General features: G+C 40.4%; 1 protein-coding gene and 1 long non-coding RNA gene across 2 annotated transcripts in view; both read right to left on the bottom strand.

Annotated features, from left to right (window-relative positions):
- ulk4 (unc-51 like kinase 4) overlaps positions 1 to 25,377 on the bottom strand; it is a 150,359-nt gene that overhangs the window by 35,876 nt on the left and 89,106 nt on the right. Inside the window, exons 31-32 of the mRNA XM_077528300.1 lie at positions 20,407 to 20,455; positions 8,580 to 8,682 (exon numbers count right to left, since the gene is read on the bottom strand). Coding sequence (XP_077384426.1) covers positions 8,580 to 8,682; positions 20,407 to 20,455 — 152 coding nt within the window. The remainder of the gene's footprint in view (positions 1 to 8,579; positions 8,683 to 20,406; positions 20,456 to 25,377) is intronic.
- Positions 16,480 to 18,262, bottom strand: LOC144023048 (uncharacterized). The gene is made up of 5 exons (XR_013284480.1): positions 17,688 to 18,262; positions 17,502 to 17,548; positions 17,370 to 17,411; positions 17,268 to 17,301; positions 16,480 to 17,192 (listed from the first exon to the last, which is right to left on the bottom strand). It is a non-coding gene; the product is annotated as an uncharacterized LOC144023048 (long non-coding RNA).

The raw sequence follows: 25,377 nt of genomic DNA, 5'->3' as shown, positions 1-25,377 counted from the left end.
GAGATAGGCTCCAGCACCCCCCGCGACCCTTGTGAGGAATAAGCGGTCAAGAAAATGGATGGATGGATGGATGGATGGATTAATTTAAGGACTTACAAATTATAGTAAATAGGAAGGCATACTATTTTTTTTTTTAACAATTTAAAAGGCTACTCAGATAAAACAGATCATTACAATTGAAAAACTTTATAATTGTTTGATATGATCCTGTTTGATATGACGCTGCCTCAATGACAAAACATTTGAGGAACTGTTGACCATTATTTACAACAACTTTACCCTGTAGAGTTCTTGATTGCTACACACAGGGATGATAGGACAACATTTGTTTAGTCTAGGTGGGGCATGGAGGTTGGGAGGGGGGGTGGGTAGTAATCACTGGATGTCATCCGTTTATGTTGTGTTTTGTGTCATTATCTCCTATTAGAATAAAATGTATATTAAGTTTCATTACCAATGATATGTGATGAGAATGAATGTATCCAAATTCCACTTCCTGTCATTCAAATTCACTTCAACATCCTGTGGAGTGGAGTCAATTCAAATTCAAATTCATCCATTGAAGTGAATTCTGGAATTTTAAATTTTACCTAGCCCTGAAAGTAAACGTGACAATATGTTGTACTACCCTGCTACATTAGCAGGAAACTAAAACTGCCCCAAATGGCGTTCTCACACTGGTAAAGTCTGTAAATGTCATAGAAAGTGGACTCGCACAAGCAAACAAAACACCAGCTTCGATTCATTCCGGTAGTCGGAAGCATAAGACTCATGGGGCATAGGAATGAGGTGGCTATTGTTCACTTAATCAATAAAGTTATCAACAACCTCCAGTTCTGTGTCATTTCGGAATTATTTTTGCTGCTTTATTTGTTTACCCCTCACTCGTCTGCACAGCAAACTTTCGTCCTGTTTGCATTCTTGTGACCAAGATGACCATGATGTCAAATGATGTGATGCTTTTCCAAATCTTTGAAAGTTTTTCTGCATGAACATGAACCTGGGAGGGACACAGACATTGTCCACAAACCCATCAACTGATTTGTACCAAAGCAAGTGAACTACAGGTGTGAATCGACCAAAATTTCATAGGTCATGCATGGAAATTAATTATGGTATTGCCTTTAGAAATTTCAAATGTGTAAAAAGTACATAGGGTTGCACAGTTTTGTATTCACAATAAAACTAATAAAATCTTTAAGTGCATGAATCTGAATTTTGTATTTTTATATTTTTTTAGCAATATTGTAATAACATTTAGAATGATGATCTATGATATGAAATTTTCATAGTTTCATCTCCATACTCTGTATATTTCTCATCACCTTGAATGTGTTGAAAGACAGCTATCTTGCCATCACATGAACAAATGCCAGTTACTAAAGTGCAAATCCATGTTTTAGCTTGATGAATTCATCATCACAGGGTTCTTCACATTATTTGTTTTATTACAGACATTTGTTTCAAAATGCTGTTTCGCCACGGACATACAGGAGGTTCTACTCAAAACAGCCTGGCATGCTGTCACTAGCATAATGCAGTGCACACATACATATACTGTATGTTCAAAATTACATCCATAAACTGACAACTAACTAAAATACATCAATGGGAGTTGTGAGTGCAACACATTTTTACAGTCAACTCCCGCTATTCACAAGGGGGAAGGGACCAGGCCGGCCAGCGGATATAGCAAAAATCTTTTTTCTTTATTCTTTAAGCAAATAAATAACTGAAAAGGAGGGTGTGTGAAAATAGTTACCACTTTTTTCTTAGTGCAGCTGACTCACTCCAGAAGTTCCCTGATGATTCATGAATGATCCAATGTTAACCTAAATGACTGATGGTGATAAGTGGAGTGCACATGTGAGTAATCTAGTTTCAGTATGAATGCACCTGCTCTGTGATACTTCTCAGAGGTTCGTTAAAAGAATATCTTGGAAGACACAGCATCATGAAGACCAAGGAAGATATTGCACGGGAAAAAGTTGTGGGAAAGTTGAAAGCAGCATAAGCATAAAAACAAGATTTTAGAAGCTTAAAACATTCTGTGGCACACTGTACAAACAACCATATTGAAATAGCAAGAGTATCAGACCACTGTAAACCTGCCAAGATCTGGTTGATGGTTATAGGTGTTGTCTTTCCTTGTGTAAAGCATATTGAGTTGCTTTGTGTATGAAATGTGCTATACAAATAAACTTGCATTGCCTAAATTGTTCCTAGTTGTGAATGTGAGTGTGGATGGTGTTGTGCGATTGACTGGCAACCATTTCAGGGTTTATCCCGCCTACTGGCCAAAGCCAGCTGGGATAGGCTCCAGTACCCCCATGACCCTTATGAGGAATAAGCAGTTCGGAAAATGGATGGATGGCTATATATTCAGATACTCCTACGACTTGAATTCTTTATTGTAGTTATTGTTTAGGAGTTTATTTATGATTATGCGTGTATGTATTATAAACTGTTTAGCGGTGATAGTATTAAAAAAAAAAAACTTAAAAAAAAAGAAGCACAATTCCCATTGTTTGCTGTTTTATTTTTGTTTGTCTCATGGCACCTTTTCAGTCATCTGTATACGAGTTGTTCTTCCCTTATAGGCTATACGCACACACTTGCATTCACACGACCCACACACTGACGCACCACTTGAGGGCTAAGAATAATTTGAGGGGAAAAAAAATGAAAACATTAGCTCTGTCCTACTTTGGAATTTGGACCTAAACCAAGTTAAAAATAGCTATTCCACAGTACTTTCCACTATTCATAGCACTGTTGGTGTAGTGCAGATGACACGGGCCCGATTCCCGCCCAGTGCCCCAATACCTAGCCACTACTAGTCCCAAGCCTGGTAAAAATACATAACAAAAGAAAAAAGCTTGTTAGCTGGCCAAGCTTATAAACACACTGCTAAGAACCAGTTATACAACCCCGAGCAAAAAGTATGGAATCACCAGTCTTGGACGAGCGCTCACTCAGACGTTTTATTCTGTAGATCAAACTCAGATAAAAAACATGAAACAGTCGTAAGGTCATTCCAAAGTGCAACATCTTGGCTTTCAGAAACACCAAAATAAATGACGAAAAAACATTGTGCTGGTCAATAAATATTACTTTTATAGAGCAAGTGTAGGGAAATAAATATGGAATCACTCCATTCTGGGGAAAAAAATACGCAGTCATGTAAAACAGACAAAGAAAAAAACAATCAAAACACATCACTAGTATTTAGTTGCACCACCTCTGGCTTTTATGGCAGCTTGTAGTCTCTGAGGCATGGACTTGATGAGTGACAAACAGTATTCTTCATCAATCTGGTGCCAACTCTCTTTGATTGCAGTTGCCAGATCATCTTTGCAGGTCGGAGCCTTGCTGTGAACCATTGTTTTTTGTTTTTTTTTTCCACCACAGGTTTTCAATTGGGTTGAGATCTGGGCTATTTGCAGGCCATGGCATTGACTGGATGCGTCTTTCTCCAAGGAATGCTTTCACAGTTTTTGCTCTGTGGCATGATGCATTGTCATCTTGGAAAATGATTTCATCATCCCCAAACATTTTTTCAATTGAAGGGATAATAAAGCTGTCCAAAATTTCAATGTCAACATGTGCATTTATTGAAGATTTAACCACAGTCATCTCCCCAGTGCCTTTACCTGACATGCAGCCCCATATCATCAAGGACTGTGGGAAATTTGATATTTTCTTTAGGCAGTCCTCTTTGTAAATATCACTGCGGCACCATACAAAAGTTCCAGCGTCATCACCTTGTCCAATGCAGATTTGTGACTCATCACTGAAGATAACCTTCATCCAGTCATCCACAGTCCATGACTGCCTCTCCTTAGCCCATTGCAGTCTTGTTCTTTTTTGTTTAAGCGTCAATAATGGTTTCCTTTTAGCTCTCCTGTATGTAAATCCCATTTCCTTGAAGCGATTTTGCAGAGTTCTGTCACATACATTGACTCCAGCTTCCTCCCATTTCTTCTTCATTTGTCTTGTTGTGCGTTTTTTGTTTTCAAGACATATGGCCTTTAGTTGTTTGCCTTGACACTTAGATGTCTTCCTTGGTCTACCAGTACTCTTGACTTTATCCAGGTCTTCGATACAGCTGACTGTGAACAGCCCACATATTTGGTAACCATACGTGTAGAGTTACCTTCTTTAAGAAGTTTAATAATCCTGTCTTTGGTCTCAAGAGACATCTCCCTTGTTGGAGCCATGATTCTTGCCAATCCACTTGGTCCAGCAGTCCTCCAAGGTGTGATAACTGCACTGTTTTTAACTGCTGACTAACAAGCAGCTGTAATTTGAGGCCGGTGCCCAATTAAGGAAAGGAAATTGACTGGATGTGTCCTTATTTTCTGCTCAAAATGGAGTTATTCCATATTTTTTCCCTCAGAATGGAGCGATTCCATATTTATTTCCCTGCACTTGCTCTATAAAAGTAGCATTTACTGACCAGCACAATGTTTTTTTCTTAATTTCTTTTAGTGTTTCTGAAAGCCAAGATGTTGCACTTTGGAATGACCTTACGACTGATTCATGCTTTTTATCTGAGTTTGATCTACAGAATAAAACGTCTGAGTGAGTGCTCGTCCAAGACTGGTGATTCCATACCTTTTTGCTAGGGGCTGTATTATGTTGCATGTAAAAATGCTAGCTTCTCAAGTAAAGTTGCACATAGGGTGGTAAATCCTTTTTAAATGCTAAGTTTACGTTTCAATTTATATTTGTTAGAAATTGACTTGAAAATGTTTCTAGACAAGAAAAAAATAAATGTGAATTTAAGAAATAGAAACTATAAGTAAGCCCACCCATTCAAATACAACATTATTTGAAAGAATTATCATTAGTATACTCAAATACTGAAATATTTGACAGCTGCATTCCTAAATTCAATCTCCCCATTATATATATATATTTTTATTGTTCAGTTAAACCCTTGCTTCTTCCTGCCCTCACTTGCTTCGGGTCCCTGGGATTAACATGCAAAAAATTGCAAATGAAGTCTGAAAGAAAAAAGTTTCGAGCATTGTCTATGATAATGTTACTACAAAGACAGTCACTCTGCTCGGCAAATAAAGGTTGGTTGTTTTTGCCTTGGAAACTTCTCCTAAACTGTCACGCTTCCATTATTGCTCCTCACTTTAACCTCAAAATTCCCCCACCCCTCTCTGCTCACTTAAATACATCCTTACTCCATATTTAAAATTTTTCCTCCCTGTCACCTCTGTGCAACCCTTTCTACCTCCCATTTCATTTTCCTGGCTCAGCCGAGCTTCCCTCTCCATTTCCCCCATTTTTTTCCCAGCTCTGCTCTTCCTCCACATCTTCATCCCTCTCTCTTTAGTCCCTCTGTCTTCCTTCCCCAGGGGGTATTATCTCAGTCAGAGGCAAATCTGCCCAATTATAAGCCTCATCTCTCCTCCCTACAAACACACACACGCGCGCGCACACGCACACACAGAAGGCTTGTCCTCGGTGCTCCTGCATCCACTGCCACACTGTACACACATCTTCTCTTTGGCTCACATAACACAAGCACATAAACACACACCTTCCTATTTCAACCTTAAACACTGTCTATTTCATTGCTTCCCAACACACAAACACACACACTTGCCCCCATCTCCTCCCCTCACTCTCTGTCACACCTTAAAAAAGCCAATTATACACACTTCCTCCCTTCTCCTCGTCTCTCCTCCTACTTCCTCTCTCCCTTCTTCTTTGCCGTCACCACATTTCGAGTAAACCCCAGCTGAAAGGAGGGAGAGAAGAGTGCAAATTGAGGATGAGGTGAGGGTAAATGGGGCAGTGGGAAGAGAGAAAGGAAAAAAAAAAAGAGTGCATGAGGTAAGATGGGAGTTGAGAATAGCATATTTCAGAAGTGGAGTTTAGGTCAAGAGGAGAAGAAATAAGGACGACAATAAGTAAATAAAGAAACGGCTATAAGCAAGGAAGACAGCAGAAAAGGAGAGAACAGAGAGGGAAAAAAAGGGAGATGTGAATGTAAATTACCAAGCTATGATGCTGCTGCTAATTATCTCACAAGGGATACTAAAGAAATTGAGGAGTTGGTGGTGATTTGGGTGGCGGTAGTGTTTTGTGGTAGAATTGTGTGGTCAGTGTCTAATTGTGGAAAGGAAGTGTAGTATTTGTTAATCTATATTATTGTGTCAGGGTAGTGTAAAAGGGTAGAAAGGCTGTGTTATTAATAGTGTTGTGCCGATATCGATAGCAGTATGTCACGATGGGGGGGGGGGGGGGGGGGGGGGTGTTGGTGGAAAGGAAGTGTAGTATTTGTTAATCTATATTATTGTGTCAGGGTAGTGTAAAAGGGTAGAAAGGCTGTGTTATTAATAGTGTTGTGCCGATATCGATAGCAGTATGTCACGATGGGGGGGGGGGGGGGGGGTGTTGGTGGAAAGGAAGTGTAGTATTTGTTAATCTATATTATTGTGTCAGGGTAGTGTAAAAGGGTAGAAAGGCTGTGTTATTAATAGTGTTGTGCCGATATCGATAGCAGTATGTCACGATGGGGGGGGTGGGGGGGGGGGGTGTTGGAGGCAGGACCCAAATGCAGGGGGCAACAAAAACAGGGCAAGGCAGGGATGCAAGTAAAAAATGGGTTTAATTAACAAAAAAATGTAAACCAGGAACTATAGAAAAATACAAATTAACAAGGTCAAAAACAAACTAATGACAAAAACACGAGGGCAACAAGGCATGGCATGGAAAACTTGGGATGACTGGACAACAACAGCAACAGGAACAGGAACAGTAACAATGACAGGCACGACAACAGCAACAGGAACAGGAACAGGAACAATGACAGGCACAACAACAATGACTCAACAAGAACTGAAAGAAAGCAGGGTAACTAAATACACATGGTACGAGAAAACAACAGACACCTGGGCAAGATACAAGAGGCTTGGGGAGCTGATTGGTCAACACACTGGGAAGGGAAGACACACTCAGGTGGACGTGGTTAGACATAACGGGACAAGGGAAAAGACAAGGAACACATGACAAACAACCAAAAACACCAAAAGAAAACAAAATCCCACCCCCACAAAACCAAAACATGACACAGTATCGGGAGAGGCCCCAATAAGGCATTAAAACAGTAGTATCGGTATATGAGAGTACTAACACGTCGATGCAATTTTCTGATGCCAATATAGAACTTTGAACGCAGCATCTTGTGCCTTGTTCTTGCACGACACTGAAGTATGACATGTTCACTGCATGCCGAGCCAAGATATTCTATTGGCCCTCGGATGCTCTTACCCAATGGCAGGGCAGTTTTTTCATCTTTACAGAAGAAGAAAAAAAAACTCGTGTGCTTCAGGTGAAAAAACGTTGGCCATTTGGAAGTATTTCAACATTGAAACTCCAGCGACTACAACAGCCACATGCAAGATTTGCAGTGAGAAAACTGCGAAAGGTGGAACTAAAACGGTCAGGTTCAACAACTCAAACCTGATAACACATTTGAAAACAAAATATATGAACAGACACCAAGAGTTTGTGGCGGCAACAGTAGCAGCGGTGGCGGCTACGAACAAGAGAAAGGTGGATAGACTGCAGCAACAAACCCTGGTTAGTTCACTTAACCCATTTTGGCCAGGAGCGCTTTACTGCATTTCAACTACTAGAGACGGAAACGCCATAGTGCTCTTCTACCTTTAAAGTGGATACGCCATTTTATTTGCTTGTTGCACTACTGTTATACATGTTGGAATCATATACACATTGTACATGCCCTTCCTTCTAGGTCTCATTATTATTGCCTACGTGAGCATTGAAGTCCCCCAGCAGAAAGATAGATTCCTCAGAGAGAGCGAAGCACCCCCTCCAAAGATTCTAAAAAGGGTGGGTACACTAGACACAAACAACAGTCAGGACCCGTCGCTCCCACCCGAAGCTCAGCTCAGGCTCCATACCTGCCAGAGATGATGTTTCACATCGCTAGAGCCAGCTCTTATAGCCAGGGGTGGACTGCAAAGGTCCTCGCCTTTGGCCGCCGCCCAGATTACACTGGTCCTCGGGGAACACTATCCAGCCTGTTTTCCATGTCTCCCGATTCTAGCGCAGGTGAGGATAGTTATCAGGCTTCTCCAGAGCTTGCTAATTAGCTGTCATTGGAATCACCTGCGTTGGAAATAGGAAAGCATGGAGAACAGGCTGGATAGTGTGCCCGAGGACCAGGGTTGAGAAACACTGGTCTAGTCCCTCATCTAGAACCTGTTTTCCATGGGTGACCCTACCCAGGGCATAAAGCCCCAGACAATTTAGCTCCTAGGATCATTGGGACACACAAATCACCACCACGATAAGGTGATGGCTATAGTAGGAGTACAGCAAAATTGTTGAGAGAAATATATTTTGTTTCAAAAGTACAGACTGGTAATAAGGTAATGTCAACACAGGACCAGAACTTATATAAGATTCTGGAGCATTTGAACCAATAACAAGAAGGATTTAATTGCCCCACTTTGAATTTACAATGTGAGAGAGGACAAGTCACATCTTTTGTCGATCTTACATTATTTTTAACATATACAGTATATTACCTTCTTGGTATTCAGGCTTCATGTCCAAAACTGAATCTTCACTAAGATTACACAGCAAGGCAACAGCATTCCGAACCATCCCGCTGGTTATATTTCTTTCATCCTAGAGAGGGGAAGTAATTATGATACATGTGTTACGTTACATCATCTTGGACATTACAGCATTACCCATATAGATATATTCTTATGCTGCAGTTTTCACTGCACACTAGGACACAGACCCACATGCAAAAACATTATCTGGTTTGATAAAGTTGATAACCAGAGGTTAATTTTGAGCGTCCGTCATTTGGCAGTCGTCAACAGTCAGGACACCCTTTTGTCACTGTCAATCCGTCAAACATTTCAAGCCGAACCACATTGCATTTGTCATTCCTCAGAAATATTAGTGTCTGTCAATGATTTAGAAACAGCGCACTACACATATTGACTAACCTCACCAGCCAGATTGATAATTGTGATTCACTCGAGGGAGTTCTTCACATTATCAATCACTTGGCAGACCTGTTTGGGAAAGGCGGGACTTGATGTACAATACTTCGAGCTGATTGGACGATACGGCATCTTTGCACGGTTTTGACCAATCAAGGCAACGGATGAAAATGTCATCTACCGTCTCGTCTTAGGGAAGGGGAGGGGGGGAAAGCACGGATCTCTTTACCAGATAATAATGGATAAAGCGCCTCTCACTGTTCCCCCTCGCCATCGGCGCTTATTGGTTTCGTCCCGCCCTAAACAACACCTGATTTGTCCGACCTAAAAAAGGTCAGCTGCAACCGAATAAGCGGGAGCGGTACAAGATGTATTCTACGGAGTTTGTGAATTCACAAATACCGTGAGAATTCAGCTTGCTGGCAAGTTTACATATTGACAGGGGCTCAACTCAAGCCTCCTAACTCAATACAGGACTTCAAATTTAATAGCTATTCCTGTTTAATTGTTTAATTACTTGCCTCATACTTACTAACTACAACTACCTGCTTCCAAGATTGAATGTAAAATGTCTACATTTTCTTCATGTGGTGAAATGCGTTTGAGAAAATATTTACTGTGAATTACTGCAAACCTGAGAAATCGATATGTACATTGTGCTGTTTCTACCCCAAGGTGTAGGTGTAGTAATGTCTAGAGCATGGAGTTAATTTTGGGCATGACAAAGTTAGGTTTTGGAAAAAAAAACAACCCAACCCAAAAAACAGAAATCGAGACGTACTGACTGGCTTCGTTGTGGTAAGTTGCATAAAAATACATTATCCGTTTCTATATTTGAAAGAGGAAGCACCTTGACTCGATGACTTATACCACAAAGATTAAAGAAAGAAACACTTTTCCTTGTCATGTGCTCAAAAACAAAGGTGCTGATTGGACGAATAGGAGATCTGTGCATCTGAAATTGATTGTGCTTCCTAAAGTACCCGGATGTCTGTCAACCAAATTCAATTCAGTGATTAAAAATAATCAATACAAATTCAGTTCAAGTGATTCAAATACAGTTTTTAATGCAATTATTCAATAGTTTGGCGATTCAAATTTAAATCTAAATTATTTAGATTCAGTTTCTGGTGGCACATATATTTCAGCACAAAGTTCTGTTCTGCTGTTATTTCCAAGTGTTTGTAAATGCATCATATGACTCACGGGAAGGGAGGGGTGAGCGCGAGCGGCGCGTTGAGGTTTACATTGGAGTTTGTTGTTGGAGTTTGTCTGACGCTGTTGTTGGTTTTTTTTTTTCCAGAAGCTGTTTGTGTGCTTAATGCTTGTAAGTTGTAATAATATATAAGGGGAGATAACCAACCAGCGTCTGCTGTAAACGCACTTGAGAGATATTACAGAAGCAGGTGTCCATCGTTATTCCATTCCATTATTCGTCAGTCAGTGACCGTCACCCAGTTATTGATAATTCCATTAACAAACAAAACCCATTCCTGTAATGCTGATTCAGTCAGTTTTTCTAAGTTCCTCGTTAATCATCAACAAAATGGGCATCCGTCATTGCAGGACTGACAGACCTTCCGTCAATATTGACGGAATGCCCACCTCTGCTGATGACACTACATAATAATGCAATCTAATAGAGATACGCAGGTTTTATAATAGGCAGCAGGACCTGGGAAGGAGGGGCTTGCACAGATTTCTAACGCATTCGTTCATAAGCGGGGTCACCTGACGGGGGTCACGTTGGAAACGTTTTTGAGTGGTACTGACGTAGCGTCGCTCGTGTAGTGTGACACGTTCAACTATTGGTCGCCTTGTGTCTGGGACGCTTCACGACCATCACGACGAAAGTCGAGCATGTCAGAATTTTTGCTCGTCTTGTCGCACAATGTCACATACCTACGTCGTTTTGGTTCCGCAGCACTGACCAATAGCAAGAGGAAGCGAAACTCCTTTTTTTTTTTTTTTACCCTGGATAATTCATGGAACGGGCCCAGACAGGTACAACACAAATTTAGTTTAACCCGCTGCCCTTGGAGCTCGCGCAATAGTGAAATATTTTCCTTTAAAGTCGCGAGCGTCATTAAGTATCATATCGCCATTCATGGGGCGTATAGAGACGGTGAGCACGACTGCTCCCTCCCAAAACCGTGATCAATCTTCACCAAATGTGCACTTATGTACTCGTCCCATAATATTCTAAAAATATCAAAAGTCACATTTTTTTTTATTTTATGGACCGTATTAAAAGATTTCAAATAGGAATAAATATTGAAGCAGGATAGAAAATTATGTACAAACACAATATACGCCTAATATTTCAGTTTTTGATAAAATAATAAGAGCCGATGTCATATCCAAAAAAATACACAAAATAGACTATATTACCCCGACACATGTAAATCACTGAAAATACAGTACAGTGGTACCTCTACTTTTGAAATTAATTGGTTCTGGAAGAAAGTTCTTAAGTAGAAAAATTTGTAAGTAGAGACGCATTTTCCATGTAAATGCCCTAATCCGTTCCAAGCCTCCCAAATTTCACACATAAATGTTTTATAAAGCATAAAAATGCATCAAAACATGTAACAAATACATGTTACAATTAGATTATTGCACAATAAATGAGAGTTGTGCATAATGTAAATAACAAAGAATAGAGTAAAGAATAAAAATGATGGTCATTTACCTTTTTAACTGCTGTCGTCATCGTTTTTTGCCCTCTGGTTCATGTTCTCCTCTCTCAGCAGTGTTTTTTTTTTTTTTGCCTGGTGTTTTGTAAAGAACTGATCCATGGATGTATTTTTTTATTTTTTATTTTTTTAAAACAATCCTTCGTTAATGTCCAATGCAAACATCACCTTAGTGAGCAAACGCCCGACTGGTGAACACTTTTTCTGGGCGATTCTTTTAAACAAATTCTGAAACTTCATGGAAACTTCCGGTATGGCGAGGCATCTTTTTTTTAAAAAAAAGGCCCATCTCGTCGCAATTAAAAACTTACTGTGCCTTCATCAATCACCAATTGTTTGAATTTTTGCACAAATTCGTTGGCCGTTAGTTCATACATTTACGAAAAACTATTGGGAACACCTCATGGGCCACGGGATGAACGATGAGGACGGTGTATAGACACCGATCTAGTATACGCTCATAACTATGGTAGAGGTTCCTCTTAGCCAATGGGATGCCAGAAACATGCACAAACACCGATCTAGTATTTACGCTCATAGGTACCTATGGTAGGAAATAGCCATAGCCGAAAGTATGTTGCGTTCGGTAATGCATTTTTACCTTTCGTATCTAGAAATTTCTTTTGTAACAAAAGGCAATATTTTCCCGTTGAGGAGTTTCGTAACTCGAAAATTTCGTATGAAGAGACGTTCGTAAGTAGAGGTTCCACTGTACTAATTGTACGAAATCATATTTTAAACAGCTACCGAGCAGGGAGCGCGAGTAATGCGCTCATCATGTACGGCCACACTTGTCGCATGCTCCATTCAAACAGTCCTGCTTTGCCTCTTTTTCTTTTCTTTTTTTTTGACCCACCACCATGACAACCAGTGCGGACATGCTGCTCTTGGCATCACAGCATGCGACGATTGGGTGGGATCTTGTCAAGTTCACACTTGTAGTGCGACTACACGTCCGGTCCACGACACAAAGCGAATTATCGGCTAATCTGACAGCGCGACTGTCGTGAAAGACAAAAAAATCGCGTAGTTTGAGCTTGGCATAAATCTTATCTTCTCACACACTCAGTCCTGCCCTTCTCTTCTTGCTAATGCTCTCGTCTTCGATTCTGTCGTGTCCCTCCTAATTCACTTTACGTCTCCTGCCCTCATTTCAGGATTTGATCCTTTGAGAGATACACCAGTCCTGCCTGCGGGGTCTGTGTGCATCAGTATGATCTGTGTATGGCCCGATAAGCCTGGCTGGTGCTTATCATGTGCAGTAGCCTGAGGCGAAAGACAATTACATCAAGTCACACCTAAAACCACTTGCCTGACAGAACAACAAATGACAAAGCACATTTGTTTTGATCTTTATCGGCTAATTTGCCATGGAGGATAATCTTGAACAACATTGAAAGCAATGCATCACAGCTGAGTAACATGCGTTGTTTGAACTTTGAAGAAACACAATTGGACAACAAACTAGTTTGTGTATATTTGAGGTAGAGTCTTCTTGAATTAATGTCTTGTCAATATACTGTCAACCTCACCAAGGAACCAGGCTTGTTGGGGTTAGAAGAGCACTTTGAGACCAGACGAAATGCCTCATTCATGCCAGGGCACGACATGAATTGTCATATAATCAATGTGATTGTTCCGCCTGACAGTTATAATGACCATCTGGCAAAACAGAAATATCTGGCACGAACCCAAAAGTCAAGCAAGTTGCAGAAGTACATGTCCTGAAGCACGAAAGACTGTGATGCAGTTTGAATTCAGGCCAGCGAGGTAAAATCACACGAATCACGTCATGACATAACTGACCAAAAGTGTGTATGCACTAAAATTACTTTATTTGGGGTCACCTAAGCTTGAGGGACCCAGTATACTTAAGCACTAGACAAAACTTTGAGGACCTTACAACAATTAATCCTACTTTTAAACCAAAGCAGAGGGAACTCAACTGGGAACCCTTGAGCTACTCCTAAAACTACCTTCAATGTAACGTTAGGGGTCCAGGGAGTCCTTTGTTTACGGCCACCGTAGAAACAGAATTTGCCCGTAAACCAAGGCTCGACACTTGAGGTCAGTAACATGTCCTATGGGGTGTGGATTAACATGGAATGTATGTATCATAAAAAATGAACACAGACTCAAAGTGTGAGCTGCAAACTGAACATCGGAGTCACAGTGGATATCAATCACATTAGCCCACTCCAAACACACTTCTGCGTCCTCAGGCACTACAAGCAACCAATTGTGAAGTTTGCTCAGCGTCCTGAAGTCCTTTCATGTCTGCAGCAGAACTACTTCATCATCTGGACAAACACAATTAGGCGACGTTCTCCATGGCTGGTGTGATCACCAGTGACAGGTACAATCAATCCAGATCAGAGTGATTCTGGCAATAGAAATCAATCCAAGCAGGAGTCATACAGCCGACACTAACGGATCCCGACATGACCAGTTCAGACGGGTAAACAATCAAGCGAGGAGTTAATCAGGCTGTTGTATAAGACTGTTTAACATTCTGAATCAGCTAGTTGGAAGCAGGGCAGGCAGCCAAGCAGAACACTGATTATTTAGTGAGGGGGTGGACGTGCATGTGTGTGTGAATATATTGGCCATTGCTTCCTGGAACTGTGTATGGGTTTGGTGCAAACAGATTATAGTGTGTTTGACGACAGGTGAAATAGACTCCACACGAAAGCATGAAAGGTCAGATAAAATAAACAGCTTACTTGGAAACCTCGCTGTGCTTGGCTGATGACACACAAGCGATGGGCATTGTGTGTGTGAGCTCTAACAACGGGGTCCATATTTCCACTCTATTAACCCTTCCGACTCAATATACCAGCCAATTACAGCAGCCCTCGAAAGGGCTGATACCACTTAGACTACTTTACATAAATATAAGTATGAAGTTAACAAGGAGCAGGAGGAGAAGTAGGATATCTACTGTATACTCAAATGAAGCATAACATCGAGAGCAGACTGGCTAGCCACAGAAAGGTAATGAGATTCACTACATTGTAAACTGTTTGAGATGTATTCATTTACAGTAAAAATGTTTTATTATGGGTCTAGTTTGCGATTGTGTCTGCTCTTTCTGTCCCCACCTTGGTCACCTTGGACAGACGAAAATACGGTTCATTAATTTAATGCGTTATTATCAATCCCAATTCTAGACAGTCCGTGCTTCTTTGCAGCAGCCAATCAATCAGTGGACTTATAATGTCTCGATTAAATTATTATGTATTATGACATCACTGGGCTCAACTTGAGCCAAAACCACACCAGATGGACCAATGTGGCATGTCTATTATCGGCGGATTGTCTATCTGGTTTATCTGCTTGACGTCAAATTGGTTGATAATTGCTAATAATTATCGGCTGATTTCTTTATCTGGTTTTTCTGTTTAACGTCAAATTGTAGAGATTTATCAGGCACCGATATTATCGTGCATCCCTACTAACATGTAAAAATACATTGAAGCATTGTGTAAAGTTCCATGAAGCTGATTTTTATTGAGATCTCTTCTTCAAAGACGAGTAACTCATCAAAAAAAAAAAAAACTCATGTTGTAAAAATGCAACAAAAACTGCAAGGGTAACATTTTGGGCAGACACAGTAAAGAAAGCCCACACTGGCGACTGCCATGTCACCATCATGCATCTTCTGTGAACACGAGGTCGCACACATTATGATGTCATAAATATACGACACTACCATAGGAGAGGAGAGGAGTTGAGGAGTTGGGCTCAACTTGAGCCACAACCACATCAGATGGACGAACATGGCATGTCGATTATCGGAGGATTTCTTTATATCTGGTTTACCTGTATGACGTTAAATTGGTCAATAACTGCCGATGATTATTGGTCACCGATATCGCACATCCCTAACTACATATTAATGTTAATTCATATTTCATTTAATATAGGCGTCTTTCAGGGAACTCAAGGTCAACGTTCAACATAATTAATTAAAAGGAAAGAAAGCAGTACATTAAAATTAATGGAACTTAAAACGTCAATTAAAATGGCAAATGATATTGGTAGCAAAGCAAATAAGAAGTCCGGAATAGGTGTGTTTTGAGTCTAGTTTTAAAGCGGTTTAATGAGTCTGTTATGGAGGCCAGGTGGTAGTGAATTCTAAAGATGGGGGCAGAGCGGCTGAAGGCTCTGTCCCCAACTGTGTACAGATGGACGGAAGGGACAGAGAGGTGGAGGGAGGATGAAGATCTGAGCGAGCAAGAGGGTGGAGCAATGTGAAGGAGTTCCAAAAGATATGGAGGAGCAAGGCTATTTATTAGGGCTGGGAATCTTTGACTGTCTCACGATTCGATTCGATTACAATTTTTGGGTCTACGATTCGATTCAGAATCGATTTTCGATTCTCGATTCAAACGATTTTCGATTCAAAATTATTTGATTGACAAATGATTTCTGCTTCAATTTACAGATATGCACATCTACTCGAGTCTGCTTTGCAAGACAAAATGACAAATAGAGACATTAAAGTTTTTTTTTTTTGTTTAAACATTTATTCATTTTGTATTGTAAGTGCCTTTTTCCACAAAAACAGCATGTGGGCTACAACTGCCTTTTCCCCTTCTTCTTCATTCCTAATTTAAATAAAATCGATTTTTGGATATTAACTCTTTGACTGCCAACCATTTTCGGAAAAGGTAACCCCATAGTGCCAGCTGATTTACAGAATTTTATCGATCTTTCAAGCTCCACTGAAAATGTTGTGTTAGGACTATGGAAACGCGGATACTACCAAATAAAAGATTGAAGTCTCATCTTTCATCTAAAAAAAAAAGTTTACCTTATTCAGATTTTCAGTAATCAACAATGGAAAACAGCTTCGTTTCACCCAAATCATCTATTTTCTTCCAAAATACGGAGAAATCAAGCTTTTTGTGAAACGATGTTATTTCATGCACTCTAGTAAATTTGGCACTTTTTTTTTTGCATGAGTGATTCTACAAACACCTAAACTTCTATAAAACACTACCCCAACAATAAAAAAAAGTGTTTTTTGATTGCAAAATAACAGTTTATTTACATTCAACAGTAGCAATCCGAACAAACAATTTGGAAAACTCTTTGCAAACTATTTACACGTGCGCAACTGCGCATGTGTGGTGTGTGTGTACGTGTTACTATTTACAATTGTGTGGTTGTTTCAACTACACAATTTTTCTTTTTGTGTGGTATATTGTGGAGCAATCCCTTGCGTGCAAGGTGGATGCAGCAGGATTTGCACCACAGTTTTTGTCGGTGTGCTTCTGCATGGACTGATTTGTGTGGAGGTTGGTATGATGAACGATGTGCTGGAGAAGTTCATCCGTGATGAAGAGCTCCAGGATGTCAGCTGGCAGGTGGGAATTCAGCTCTGCTGCAGCATCCCTTGGTCCTGGTTTCGCAGAAAAGGGGAAGATGGTTGGCTGCAAGGCAACTTCATCAACTTCATGCCAGCCAGAATCTTTGGGATCTGCAAATATACATTTCAATATCATATATTATTTTAGAGCAGTGTGATGCAATGTGTGTGTGTCCATATGTTTACCTTTTTTTCTTGGATGTATTGGTTGATGCACATTCTGTAAATTATAGAAGACGTTTACCATCAAATATTTTATTAGTGCTGTGGAGAATCTTTTCTTTTTACCTTTGTTCTGCTCACTGTGAGAAGGGTCACTTTGGGTAGGAGCTGAAAGAAACATATACAATTACAATACTATCGAAAGACTTTCCTTTTATTGTTGCGGTGTATTGAAAACTTTTTTTTTTTTTTTTTTACCTTTCTTTGTCGTAGAACCAGCGGTCGGACGTTGCTGTGAGCACGATCTATAAAATATACATTCACGTTTGTATAGGTAATAGATGTTCTAGTGTATATCAGCACATTTACACATGCTGCTAGCAGATCGCCCGAAAAGTTAGGAAAGTAATCTTACTAGCAATCTCTTAGCATGTTAGCGCTTACCTTCACGTTCTTTGGAGGACGAAAGACAGTCCAAGACTGTCTTGCATCGGAACCATAGTTGTCGTCATCGTCCGACGAAACGTCATCTGTGCAGAAGCGCTCCGTTATGCACCACTTTTCTCCGGTGTTAGCATCGCTAGCCGATGGGGCCTTAGGACGTTATTAGCATCGCTAGCCGGTGGGGCCTTAGGACGTGGTCGAAACGGCCGCATCACCGCTTCAACTATGACTTAATCTCGTCATCACTGTGCTCTTGAGCACTGGTCGATGCTTTTGAGCTTTGAAAATAAGGATCAAGCGTGAGCTGATTGCCATCTGTAGCCTTTTTGACTCTCTTAGCCAAGTTAGCCATTCGCTCCCCCTCAACACTCTAGCTCAGCCTCTCTCCTTCTACTGTTGTCTCCTACCCAATCTTGTCCAAAAGACTCATCACAGCCATCTAGTGGCCAGGAATACTCATTATAGTAACCCGATCGGCTTGATATTTGGAGCACAGCTGCCCAAGGCTTTCCTCCACCCGTTTCCATTAAAAAACATAGTTAACGTCAAATAAAGTTTTTGGCGGCATACCCTAGGATTATACTAAACGTCATATAACGTTTATGGCGGCCAAAGAGTTAATATCGATTCGATTCGATTCAGAAGTGAGAATCTCGATTCTTTTATGAATTGATTTTTTGGCACATCCCTACTATTTATGGCCTATAGAAAAAGAGATACACTATACACTTTTTATTACGGTCTGACCTGCCTTTTCCTGTTTAAATAGGATGACCAAAATTATTTGAATTTGATACCACTGTCTTCAAACTGTAAACTTGAACATTTTGGAAATCCGTCCACAAGCTTCTCACAATAGTTGGCAGGAATTTTGGCCCATTCCTCTTGATAGAACTGGTGTAACTGGTCCAAGTTTGTACGGTGTCTTGCTCACACAAGCCTTTTCACGTCAGCCAATAAATTTTCATTAGGATTGTGATCAGGGCTCTATTACGACCATTCCAAAACATTGGTTTTACTATCCTTAAGCCACTTTGTAACCAGTTTGGCAGTATGCTTTGTATGTTTTTATTGTCCATTGGAAGATCCATTTGCACCCAATCTTTAACTTCCTGGCTGTTGTCTTGAGATATAGCTTCAGTTTCCTCATAATTTCCTTATATGTTATGTATTTTGTGAACTGCAGCAGACCTCCTGCAGCAAAACCATTATATTTCACAGTTTGGATGGTGTTCTCAGGCTTGCAAGCTTCTTCCTTTTCATGTAAACATAAGGATGTTCATTATGGCTCAACAGTTCAACTGTATTTTTGTCAGACCACGGGACACGTCTCCAAAAATAAAGGTATTGTCCCTGTTTCCATTTGCAGGCGTTTTACTGTTTCTTTTGAGTAATGGCCTCTTCCTTGGAGAGTGGCCTTTCAGCCCTTATCAGTACAGTGATAATGACACACTATTTACAGCTTTAGCCACCATCTTCACAAGGTCTTTAGCTTTTGTTCTTGGTTTGATATGCACATTTCGGACCAAAGTGCGTTCATCTCTGGGACACAGAACCCATCTCCTTCCTGAGCGGTATGATGGCTGGACATTCCCATGGTGCACTTTGACTCTAAGACCATGTTTGATTAACTGATTAGCTACTAAATTAAAATTCCAAGGCAATGTACAAATTCAATTCCAATGAAGTTGGGACGTTGTCTTAAAACAGAATACCAACGATTAGCAAATCTGTTCAACCTATATTTAATTGAATACACTAAAAAGACAACTAGATATTTCATGTTTAAAGTGTTACACTATTGCTTTTAGCAAATGCTCATTAACTTTGAATTTTATGGCTGCGTCCTTACAAAGCTGGAACTAAGAAAGTTGAGGAATGCTCATCAAACACCTGTTTGGAACATCCCACAGGTGAACAGGCTAATTGTGAACAAATGGGTGCCATGATTGGGTATGAAAGGAGCTTCCCTGAATTGCTCATTCACAAGCAAAGATGGGGGCCAGGTACAATTTTCTCTTTCTGCCATTTGTGCAGCCATAAAATTCTAAGCCATTGCTAAGGCGGTAGAGCCGGTCGACCAGTAACCGGAAGGTCTGCTTTCCAATTCCCGCTCTCTCCAATTCACATGTCGTTGTGTCCTTGGGCAAGACACTTCATACACATTGTCTCAAGTGCCACTCACACTACTGTATGACTGGTGCGAATGTTTGGTGGTGGTCGAAAGAACCGTAGGCGCACACTGGCAGCCATACTTCCTTCAGTCTACCCCAGGGCAGCTGTGGCTACTTATGTAGTTTACCGCCACCAGAGTGTGAATGCATGAGTGCATGAATCACGTATCCATTGTAAAGCATCTTTGAGTGTCGAGAAAAGCGCTATATTAACCTGATGCATTATGATTATGATGATGATGATGATTATTTTAATTATTATTGATTAGTTGCAGAAAACAAAGTCTAGTTTTAATATTAAAAATGTTGTCTTTGTAGTGTATCAAATTAAATACAGGCTGAACATGATTTGCAAATCATTGTATTCTGTTTATGTTTAACACAACATCCCAACTTCATTGGAATTGGGTTTGTATATGATGTGCAATTTCATTTAGTATTTACAAAAATGGATTGATGAACAAGTGATTGACAATATAAATAAATGAAAACTACTACTACTACTACTACGACTACTACTGCTACTAAAGCTACTCGTTTCTTACCATAATGAGGTGAAAGACTGCTGGAAGGACTCTACTGTTATTGATCAACCTGAGAAAGAGAAATGATATGATATATATTGAAATAAATTCTAATCATGCATGCACACATATTTCCAGTAAGGTTCAGGACATTATGGTTTTTCTTTCTTTTGATGTTGCTCCTTTTCTTAGCTAGTAGTCCATCACTCCCTAAGTTGCAGTTGTTGGCCTCATCAGTATTTGGTCATATGTCATCCAATCAGCTCCTTGACCACATGTCCTTATTTTTTATTTTTTTTTTGTATACTTAGTTCCTCAACGCCTGTTCAATGTCACATCTCCTTACACAAATCAGCTTCTCTTTCCCCAAATTCTGCTTGTTTTTCTGAGAATTCAGAGTGTAACCATGTATATCAGGCTGTGAACTGTTAGTTAAATTAATGAGAGCCCTCCTGCATGTCGCCAGTCAACCAGACCTACCAGTGCGCCGGCAAAAGATGTAGACAATGAAAAGAAAGACATGCTAATAAATTAGCAAAAAAGTACAAAAGCTGAAACACAAAAGACAGCGAAAGATATGGTTGGTTTTATTAAAAATGTTTCTGATTTACTTTCTCATTAAAAATCAATTACCCTGTGTTTGGAATGTGTGCACCCTCATACACACACATGCACACAAAAGTGGATAACACTGAATGTTTGTGTGTTCCTGTATGATAATAAATTTAAAATTTTAACATGTCAGGAAGGAATAATGGAGCTAAATAAAATGAGCTGGAGTTGGAGATCGGAAGTAATGAAGTACAAATACTCTGTTACTGTACTTCAGTAGTTTTTTCAGTACTCTGTACTTTCTTGAGTATATATTTTTTGTTGCAAATTTAACTGTAGGCTAGGTATTAAATTCAAGTTAATACCTTTGTCTATTGCCTCTTTTGGACCTGTAATCAATCAATCAATCCATCCATCCATCCATCCATCCATCCATCCATCCATCCATCCATCCATCCATCCATCCATCCATCCATCCATCCATTTTCTTGACTGCTTACTCCTCACAAGGGTCGCGGGGGGTGTTGGAGCCTATCCCAGCTGGCGTCGGGCAGTAGGCGGGGTACACCCTGAACTGGTTGTCAGACAATCGCAGGGCAAATGGAGACAAACAACCATCTACACTCACAATCACACCTAGGGACAATTCAGAGCAACCAATTAACCTGCCATGCATGTCTTTGGAATGTGGGAGGAGTACCCGGAGAAGACCCACGCGGGCACGGGAAGAACATGCAAACTCCACCCAGGGAGGCCGAAGCCTGGACTCGAACCTGCGTCCTCAGTACTGGGAGGCAACTATGCCGCCGTTGGACCTGTAATATTGATTGCAATTTATGGTGAACTGAATCACACTGAAAAGTGTCTAGAATTTTGTTCCTTTGATGTGACTAAATTAACTATAAACACTAACCAAAAAAAAACAAAAACTCTCAGTACCTTCGACAACATACCAAACCATAGCCAGTTGTTACAGTACATTGATTGGTTTGCTGGCACTTAAAAATTATCATATTTGAAAATCCTATTTGAAAACTGTAAAAATTCAGTTAAGCTATAAAAGTGACAACCTAGTTTGGCAGTCATGCTTTTCTGTGTGGCAAGATGCACTCACACGTGGCAGATAAGGGCATTAAATGTACACACACATACACGCGCACACACACAGCATGTGGTTCTTTGGCTAAAGGTCATAGTAAATGTAATTGTTTGAAGGTGTGTCTGGGCTGTGATAATGCGGAGAGAGACAGCAGGCAGCCTTCCTAACGTTAATGTCCCCAATTTACCATCTAATTACCACTTGGCTGGCTTCATAGCCACACTTATCTAACCAAGGTCCAGGCAATTTAATTTCTGATTGTATAACCAGAGAGATGGAGGGAGAGTTGCAGAGAGAGGGCACGGAGAAGGAGTGATGTGTGGGCTCGTGTTAATAAATTAGAGCTGACGAGAGACAGAGAACAAGTGAGAAGGGGGAAAATGTTAAATATTGTTAATAATTTCCGACAAAAACGAGCAAGAGGAAAACAGACGCAGATGGGAGAGTGCTGACACCAATTTGCGAAGTTCACGTCACTCTACTCGTGTCAAGGAAAGAGTTGATGAGGAGAGTCGGATGAAGAGTTGGATGGAGACAAAAGTGCGTACTATTACTGATAAGAAAAGTATTTGGCATATTGAGCACTTGCTGGGAAAGAGGGATGGATAAGGGATGAGAGTGGGCTATTCGTGATAAGAGGTGCAACTTAAAATAAATATGTGGATACAAGCAAGGAGAGGACAAATTATAATGTTGACAATCATCGATGCCATCAACAGATAAAAACGACGACAAGCTGTAACATTTCCTCCATGTGAGCCATTTTATTAGGAAGGGCTTTTGATGAGACCCATCATGGCCACTTTGGATAATCATTGCAAATCCACCAGGTACAGCACAGCAGCACATTTCAGAAGTGGCCCAGAAGTGACTCTATATTCTGCTAAAAATACAAGCCCAATCTATTTTTGAGGCAGAGGCGGCAACAAGCTGCACACAACAAATTGAGACAGGCGGAAACTCACACAAAGAAACAGCAAAGCACATCCATCCGTACCAGTGTACGTCAATTCTTCAGACACAAGAGTGTGTTTGTGCACCTGTTCATACAAACCTTGTCAGCTTATTCCTCAGTCTTCACATTTGTCTACATCTACAGTATGTCCGTATGTCTTATTTTTTTTGTCACTGAATCCTGATCGTTTTCCTGCATCTCGCTCATATGGCTTGGAAGAGAAGAAAGTCAAGTGGATCAAGACTCAGTTGCACAAAAAATGGCCACAGTAAGTCAACCTTCTGGAATGTCCTGACAAAGACAGAAGCCACTTGTGTTCTAGTTTGAATCACGGAAAATAGCTGCACCTTCTGACAGACACGAGAACTGTCAAGAAAGCCCCCAAACAATCTCTAGGTTGGGAACGTTGACAACAGGAGTAAAAGTGACATATTTAAAAGAGGGTTTTGCGGGGAAATTTTATGTATCAGCGACATGTATTCATGGTATCTGTATTGTATTATACTGGTACCGGTATGAAAAAAAGTGGTATCGATCACCCCTAGTTTTCACCATGGAACATTTGGGGGAGCAGCACAAGCGCGAAATGAAGTCTGAAGTGATGGAATTTGAAGTGTAAGTGGAGGAGGCAAACAACCCTTCCATCCATTTTCTTGACCGCTTATTCCTCACAAGGGTTGCGGGGGCTGCTGGCGCCTATCTCAGCTGGCTCTGGGCAGTAGGCGGGGGACACCCTGGACTGGTTGCCAACCAATCGCAGGGCACACAGAGACGAACAACCATCCACACTCACACGCACACCTAGGGACAATTTGGAGCGCCCAATTAACCTGCCATGCATGTCTTTGGAATGTGGGAGGAGACCGGAGTACCCGGAGAAGACCAACGCGGGCACGGGGAGAACATGCAAACTCCACCCAGGAAGGTCCGAGCCTGGACTCGAACCGGAGACCTCAGAACTGGGAAGCGGACGTGCTAACCACTCGACTACCGTGCCGCCCGGCAAACAACCATATTACTGAATTATAGAAATAAATCAATCGCTCCAATAAATTTGGAAGCCAGCAAAAGCATCACAGCCATGTTATGTTAGATGAAACTGGTTTCGATTGCTTGGAATGCACCTGCCCATCCTACATAAAAATTGCATTTAAAACTTACAGTACTGCTCTTGGTTACCATATTTTGTCATACAAGTTTAAAGGGGGACACAATGAACACAGTCAAATATAAATGAGCAATCAGTACAAGCAAATATGTATTCAATTTTCTAGACATAAATTACATTCCAGTCAATAGTACTTTTATTAAGATCAAAGGACAGAATGACAAAATGGAAGGACACATGGAGGGATGGATGCACGAATGGATGGAGGGATATGGAGAGAAATTTGTGTCTTTATTTTCAATCAAACAAAAAAGGAATTTGCAATCAAAAAAAAATTTCAATCAAACAAAAAGGGGATTTGCAATCAAAAAAAAAAATTCAATCAAACAAAAAGGGGATTTGCAACCTCAAATAAATTTTAATCAAACAAAAAAGGGTTTTTATATAAAATAAAAACAAAAAAAAACATTTCAAACATGGATTTGTATTTTAATAAAATCTTTTGCAAGTATTTTTTTCGTTTTGTTTGCGAATCTGTTTTTTGGTTGCGAATCTGTTTTTTGGTTGCGGATCTGTTTTTTGATTGAAACCTGTTTTTTGGTTGCGAATCTTTTTCTGTGTTGTGTGGGCGGGGTCCTCCGTTCAACCGATGATAGAAGCCTTGTCATTGGTCAGCTTGGAAGCCGCTGCGACAACTTTCATTGGTCAGATAGGAATGGGGGTGTGACAATGTTCGTCTGACTATTTCCTGGTTCATTTTGTCCAGTCGCCGCCAGCATCGAGGTAAATATGACACCCCCCCCCCCCCCACTTCTAGTTTTCCGTTTTGTTTATCTGACATTTATCTAAAAGCAACCCTTGATCTATCGTTTATCCGGTGATTTGTTCTAACCATTACAATTAACGTAATCACTCACTCAGCATTGCTTAGCCATGTTAGCTAGCTAGGTAACTGATGGTCCGATACATGAGTCAGTCATGAAGCTATGTTGTTGGCAGTCAAAACACAAATATACGGCTAATTTGGGATAGCTGTTAGGATGAAGTTTTGTTGTTTTTTTTTTATACTCATAAAGAAACCTTTGCATTTGTTTCACATACAGGCAGGGCTGGGAATCGAATTTCAAAACGAAAACGAAAAAAATGCTTGCAAAAGATTTTATTAAAATACAAATCCATGTTTGAAATGGTTTTTTTTGTTTGCAAATTTTTATTTTATATGAAAACCCTTTTTTGTTTGATTAAAATTTATTTGAGGTTGCAAATCCCCTTTTTGTT

Source organism: Festucalex cinctus, chromosome 7 (genome assembly GCF_051991245.1).
Source record: "Festucalex cinctus isolate MCC-2025b chromosome 7, RoL_Fcin_1.0, whole genome shotgun sequence".
Taxonomy (NCBI): Eukaryota; Metazoa; Chordata; class Actinopteri; order Syngnathiformes; family Syngnathidae; genus Festucalex; species Festucalex cinctus.
This window is presented reverse-complemented; position numbering and strand designations above follow the sequence as displayed.